Source organism: Brassica napus, chromosome C9 (assembly GCF_020379485.1).
Source record: "Brassica napus cultivar Da-Ae chromosome C9, Da-Ae, whole genome shotgun sequence".
In the NCBI taxonomy this organism is placed as follows: Eukaryota; Viridiplantae; Streptophyta; class Magnoliopsida; order Brassicales; family Brassicaceae; genus Brassica; species Brassica napus.
The window spans coordinates 26,243,983-26,251,452 of record NC_063452.1 but is presented as its reverse complement, the minus strand read 5'-3'; the positions used below and the strand labels follow the sequence as shown (position 1 = coordinate 26,251,452).

At 32.8% G+C, this 7,470-nt stretch overlaps 1 protein-coding gene and 1 long non-coding RNA gene across 2 annotated transcripts; one reads left to right on the top strand and one right to left on the bottom strand.

The window, feature by feature from the left end:
* Positions 1–2,459: 2,459 nt before the first annotated feature.
* Positions 2,460–3,776, bottom strand: LOC106417764. The gene is made up of 5 exons (XR_001283430.3): positions 3,412–3,776; positions 3,210–3,318; positions 3,055–3,107; positions 2,871–2,969; positions 2,460–2,790 (listed from the first exon to the last, which is right to left on the bottom strand). It is a non-coding gene; the product is annotated as an uncharacterized LOC106417764 (long non-coding RNA).
* A 2,572-nt stretch (positions 3,777–6,348) lies between these two features.
* LOC111198528 (protein YIP4b-like) lies at positions 6,349–6,888 on the top strand. Its single transcript, XM_048767797.1, has 2 exons — positions 6,349–6,361; positions 6,533–6,888. The coding sequence occupies exons 1-2, from the start codon at positions 6,349–6,351 to the stop codon at positions 6,886–6,888; spliced, it is 369 nt and encodes a 122-aa protein (XP_048623754.1).
* The last annotated feature ends 582 nt before the right edge of the window (positions 6,889–7,470 follow it).

Sequence of the window (7,470 nt, the reverse complement as noted above, 5' to 3'; positions counted from 1 at the left end):
TTAAATTATAGTCAAAACTGATTTTTTATTAATATTAATTTTATTTTATTTTTTATTTTCAAATAAATTTCTAGTTAATATTAATTTATAATAATATTATGTTACTAATTATGAAATTAATTAATGCATTATTTTAGAAATATATTTAAAATTTTATTAAGATTTGGTTAGATCTTTTTCATTAGAAATAAAATTTAAATTTATAGGTAAACTACTTTGTTATTATCATCTTTATAAATTATAAAATTTCTAGAAATGATATACATTTTAATTATTTGTAAATAATCAAAGTCTAATGAAATAGTTATACTTTTGTACAATAGACTTTTTGTACTTTTGTTTTAATAGAATAAATAAATATTTTGAAGATTGTTTTAGATATGCAATTATTTATTATATGTAGTTAGTATTTTACTAAATTTTCAACAAATTTAGATCAATTAAATGAACATAAAATGGTATTAATTAGTTAAGTTAATTAATTTAAACATAACTGAATATTAAAATAAAAAATACCTTTTTTGCAAATATATTCCTAATTAAGTTATTAGTCAGCGAAATTGTCATCAAACATTATTAGAATTAGTTTAAACACATTAACATATTTTTTTATTTTTCATATATTACGATGAAAGATGAACAAATATGAATTGATTTGATTACGTTGTATATTAAGCTGATGTCACTTGTAGTCAATCTTGAAGCGATCTTATAGGCAAAGACAAACAAACGCTTAGCGAAATAATGTTTGGATAAGATCGGTTTAGTTATCAATACTAACTAAAATTTGTATTGTTATTGTATAAGTAGAAAACCGGAGCATATGGTTTGTGTAAAGTTGGTTTGAATTAAGTAACTTGGTTAACATAAGTGATATGTGTCCTGCGTGTATAATAAATGGTAGTATTTAGAATAGGTCCAATTTTAATTGACAACATTTCACAGTAGATAAAATTAGGACTCTATTTTAATAGAATAGATGAATAAACAAATATTAACAATATAACATTAATTAATGGAATACTATAAGTCATTCGATATTAATCCACAGATCAACCAACGGACTTTTTTCCAATCATAGTAACACCATGTAAACCTCTCAGGTATAAGTAGTCAATTATATATGATCACTGGTACAGAACCTGCAAATATATCATTTGATTTTGTTTTTGTCAATGGCAATGTAGAACTCTCACATATAAGAAATCAACTGTATATGTCAAACGGTAAAATTTGTTCTAAAGAGAACAAACTAAAACAATGGTAAAATCTTGTTATGTGGACTGTTAATAGAAATAAATATTCATATAAACTCATTTAGTTGGGTTTTATATAGGTTATTCAATTTAAAAATATATATTAAATGTGATTTTACTTAAAAATAGTTGAAACTTATATTAACCCATTTACATATATAAATATATATATATATATATATAACATAATATATTAAAATTTATTATGTTCAAACAATTTTCGGTGCGGGGTTGGATTTGATATTTATTTTTGGATATAATACTTTAAGAACCGTTCGAATATATAGGTCATGTCTAATAGAGGTCTGATAGAATATGTGACTTTGATTTTCGGATTGATTCTGATTTTTTTAGTACGAATATTCTTAACTAATTATGTTAGGTAACTAGTAAGAATATATAATATGTTGCAAACTTTAGAAATGAAGTTTAACAAATACTTTCTGAAATACATATGGCACAAGTGTATAGCTATGCAACTTGACATATTTATATAGTTACCGAAAATTATATTAGATTAAATTAATATTAAACACAAATATGGTTACAAAAAAATACACAAATATAAAAATTAAATTTTTCTAAGAAAAAATAAAACAAAAAAATATATTCGCCCTTTGATACATAGAAATATGTGTTTGTAACAAAAAAATTTAAAACCGTAATAGTCATGAGAATAAATGGGAGAATACTATATTAAAGTATAATGATTTGGGATCCTTTTGTTTTGATAGCGCAGTGCATGATAAGGCAAGCTTTCAATGATGAATTTAGATTTTGAATCATATCAAATCCACTGATATTGACTTGTACAGATTTGAATAGCATAACAGGGAAAATCATGCAAGGACAATCCGCACAAAGAATCTGTGATTATTTTTCTTTCCAATACAATACTGAATATCATGAGAGTTAAAACAATCTCACGAAAAGCGTAGATACAGAACTATCCTAAACCGACAAACAAACACTCATATGTGGTCTATTATGAACAAAATTATGAATAGCATACAAATACATAATATTCTTTTATTCTTCGTGCTCTCCCAAGACTAAGTGATAGCGAATATATTTTGACATGCTAAGCATATTTGGTAGATCAGAGGACTATCGTTATTGTTGTTTTGCGTGCTTGCCAAGTAAGTTACGGTGTGAATAATCCGAGTATGGAAAATCGATACCACCGTTATTGGGTAAACAAACTAATATTAATTTTTTTACTTATTGTTCTAAAAGAGAATGTTTGGAGTAAAACAGGTTCATAAAAATTATAACAATAAACTCACTTTCTCAGAAGCTGAACATAATAAATAGGTTTAAAATCATTTGTACTAAAACGAACAATCCTAAAACGCGATGCTGAAAAACATAGCAGTTCTTATTCCCATTGGTTAGCATGTGCTTGGTCTTGTGGCGAACCATACCAGGGAAAACCTCAGAGGCACGAACATTGATTAGCTTTGTTATTGACCGATCCAATGCTACAAAAATGTCAGCGTCAGTATTCACTGTAACCGACTTTTGCACCAGGTATCTGCAACAAAAAAAAATGTGTGCTTCACTTACTGATCTCACAACACATCGTCTAACGCGTAAAACAAAAATTGAAAAAACCTGTTGCGAGGACAGCCCCAATATCTTTAACTGTTCTTTAAATGGCATAGTTTCATCGATAAAAAGCCTCTAACTTGCTCAAGCCCATCATCTATCAATCTACAAAAAAAAAAATTTTTAAAAAAAACCTGCATTAGCAGAGAATAGAAATAGAACAAAATCAAGAAGTGTGAGCTCAAGTTACCTGAATGCCTTCTTCAAAATGAGGTGAAAGCTCTTTTAAATAATTATCTGAAACTGCAACTAACAAAATTCAACAAACGAAACGAAATAACCATCTCCCAAATAGATAAACTCAATCTTTTCAAGACTATTGATTATTGGCAAGTCAGTTCATACCAAGTCTGAATCTGGAGGGGCGCTTCACATTCCTTGCCTCCGAGAAACGCAGCAGCCTAGCCTCGGCAATGGATAAACGCTTGCCGGCCTTCAAATCGGAGAATAAGGCCTTGGAGTTAGCCATTAAAAAGGTGAATTAGTATAATCTAAGAGAGATGAGGAGATGATGATTTCGAGAAGAGTAATAGGGACATATTTATACCCGAATTGACAGAGCTTCTCCGATGTAAACCGCACATTGAAGAACTCGTAGTGGGCATCATAGTTAATGGGATTAAACACCAAGAAACCATAACAAAATCTGATTCAGTAACGGTGAAGAAACTGGAGCGCCGTCGCCGTCCCACGCAGTAGAGAGAAAATATACACTTGCTTCCGTGGTAAGGTTTATTGAGTACGTTTTCTTGGGCCTAATATTAAACAAATGCGCCGAGCCTAATCTTTTTGATCTAACAAACGCGTCACGATACAAAGCCCAGACTATATACTCATTTAACAAAGTATTGCGTTTTGTGTGCAAGGACTGTGCAGGGACAGGTGTCGCAACGTGAGACCTCGACTTATTGACCTGGCATCCGACGTGGACGCACAGGAGTGAAACATATATTTTTTATATATATAGATTTACATTTTGACATTATTGGTGGGGACTAAAATAAAATAAAAAAAAACTTTGTCAGGACCAGGTCTAATGGAAACTCAGCCAGATAAAATAATATTTCATCCTGTGGCTGGCCTTTGAATCGTGAGGAACTTATTATTTCAACTGAAGCTTGGTTCTTGCAACAGACCAGAAAGCTTTATACTTTCATCTCATGGAATTTTATCACGAACAGAAGAACATCTCTTCTTCTTCTTGAAGTTTATGAGGGAGGAAAGTCTGTGCGTTTGTTTACCTCAGAATCTTACTGTTCAAAAGGGAAAGTTGTGTCTGAATCAAAGAGGCAGCCCTCGTGACTTGTCGGTAAGAAAGAATGGAGAGTCAGTTTGTTTGGATGTTGATTTAGATAGTGGCAACGTTGTGACGAGAAGCTGCTAATGTTTAGAAGGAAATGGCAGTTGTGATCCAACAAGCCAATGGTTTAAGTTTGTTACTAGCACGAGAAGCCGATTTAAACCTATACCTCTTCTTCAGATTATTCCATACTTGAAGACATTTTTCAGAAACCTTTATCACTCTAATAATGTAATCAAGATAATGGCTCCAGTAGCTTTCACTAGGATGTCTAGTCCGGTTTTAGGTTAGGATTTTAAATTATCCGGTTTATCAAGAATAATAACCAGATTTAGTTTCAAAAAAAAAAAAAGAATAATAACCAGATGTAAACAATAAGATCATTAATTACGTTGGGTTATTTCGGTTCACTATTCAGAATTGGGTTGCATACTTTTTAAAATAAAAAGCTTTCCATTTAAATTTTTGGAATTTTGTTAAAATAAAAATTAAAAATCAGAAATAAAAAAGATAAAAAGAAAGAAAAAAGTACAAAAGCTTTAAATATTAAAAACCAATCCACAAAAAACTTAACTCGACCAAACAAGAAAACTCACTAACAACCACACGACCACCAGAAAACAAAAGCATCTATCACCACCGACCAAGATCACTTTACCACCACTTTAGGCCTGCGCAAAAAAAAACGGAACTGAAGATCCGAAACGAAATACCCAATAGCAGACCGAAATCCTCAAATACCCGAATGTTTTTCTTTATTTTTATATCCGAAATAACCGAACCGAAGCGAAACCAAACCGAGAACTAAACGGATATCATAATATATAAAAATATTAGTTATATATGCATATAATATAAGTATATATATATATATTTAAATTTTACAAAATCTACTTAAAGTATAAGAAAATATTTAAAAGAAAACTAAATTATTATAAAAGTATTTGAACTACCTTAAAGTATCATGATAGTTTTATCTGAAATATTTAAAGTAATCCGTAAAATACAAGATTTTTATTAGAATCATCCTAGTTATTCGATACCCAAAACACATGATATTTTACTTGAATAAGCCGAACTACCCAAAACAACCAAACCAAATGAGAACCAAAATTTTCCGGATATTTTTGGTTCCTAGTTTTACTATCCGAACCTAACCTGAAACTATATATCTAACCCGAACCGAAAATAGGTAGTGTAATAGATGGATCTCTAGCCTCCATACCCGAACTACCGGATACCCGAAATACCCAAACCAAACCCTGCTATCTGAAGGATCTAGTCACTAGATGCAGACAGAGGACTATGAGCGAAGAGGCTCATCAAATAAGGGAGAGAGAAGGACTTTGGTGCTGAGTCGGTCGAGATCCAAAAGTTGATGTAGTCAACCACTGCTGGAGGCATCTTTGAAGACCCTCCATCGTCTTCCAAAATGACGAGTTTACTCATATCGGCTGTAACAGCTTAAACACCACCAACCATCCTCGCCGCAACCACCACCCAGTGATCCACTGATTCCTCTTTCAACCAGTGAAAGAAAAAAACAAGACCCACAAGCGGTCACTGGAAGAATCAAAAGAACTGCATAGTCTTGAGGAAAGACGCCAGATCTTATTCTTAAGATCCAGACATGCAAGACCACTGTAACTACAGTGACGTCACCGAAGCCTCCAGAAAATACAAATTAAATCTGTCACGTCTATTTGTGATTTAGATTTACCTAACCCAATGATGAAAGCACTGTTGAAAAGAAAATATTAGGAGCTCTCGGGATTATGAGATCGTCTATAATATATATATATATATATCTTTATATATAAAATAGGGTTTAATCCCTCCTGATTGCGCCACTTCAGCAGCCACATAGATAAGTCATTGATTGTGAGTGCGACACCTGTCTCACATCTCGAAACTCTGCGTTTCATTAACTAAATCTCACCGACATCAAAAAGCTCTGGCTGAAACCAAACGATTCACAATGATACGATTCATCTTTACCAATCGTCCCGATCAACATCGACGACCGTTTCATTATAAATTAATCCATATCTTATATGATCTGTGTAATTAGGGAAACTTTAAAGGCAAACTACTATATCCATATATCTTATATAAAAATGATGTTAATCACCGTTTCATTATAAATTAATGTTTCACAGTGAAATATATAACGAATATTAATCCATGTTGTACTATGGTTAGTTCTAGATATTTTTATAAAATAAATAATATTTCAAAATATATAAAATAACATACTTTTTATTTATTTACTATAAAAATTTGAACATGAAATACAAATTTTAAAACAGCATTGTAAATCTCTGAGACTTTATAAAGAAGTATTTTAGAATTTTTGATTTTATTCCAGTTCCTGGAACCATCCTCCCCGCTCATCCACCGAGCTCGATCCGTCCCTCAATACCCATCCCATCCTCCTCTCCATTCGTCCAATCCAACCTCCCTCCGCTTCCGCCGTCTTCCTCCTCCACCTCCCAGAAAGTGCCGCCCGTTCCAGCCCCTCCATCGCTTCTGCCGGCAGTTAACTTCAGCATCTCGAAAGTTCGAGGACGATCGGTGGGAGCGGGTTCTCCGCCGAACACGTTGACGGAGCCGGTGTGGGATACTGTGAAGAAGAATCTGTCGATGTCGATGATCGTGAGTAATCTGAAGCTGGTGGTGTTTCCGAATCCGAATAGGGAGTTTGTGTTCTGGGAAGGCGCTTAGGGATTGGGATCTGTGGGGACCGTTTTTCTTCATTGTGTTCTTGGGGCTTATGCTTTCATGGTCTCCCTCTGTCAAAAAGGTAATCAAAATCTTTGCTTTAAAGTTAAAGGTGGTATCTTTGTTGATTTGGGAGTTTCTCTAGAACGATGCTTAGGCTAAGGCATCCCTAGACAGTGGACTGCTGTTAGCTTTTGATTTAACACAGAGAACTGATTCAGTGAGCAAAATAAACAACACAATGTGGTGCTCTCTTATACTTCTAATTTTTAGTTTCATGGCTCTCTACTGTCTTGCCTGAGCAGCATTTGATGTCTATGATCCGATATGCGATTAACCATATTGTAAAGTTTACCATTAAATGTTGTAGTCACGTAAGATATGTGTCCAAAACGATGGTTGTGGTCCGTCTTTCAGATATTCATGCTTGAGAATGGTTTCTGTAATGACATTTATGAACATACTGAATAAGAAATCGATAGGTTAAAAGAAGGCTGTTCTGTTCTTTTTCTTGCGTCTGAATGCACTTTGATATAGGTGATATATCTAAAAAGACATCTCTGTTCGCTTTTGGCAATTTCCAAA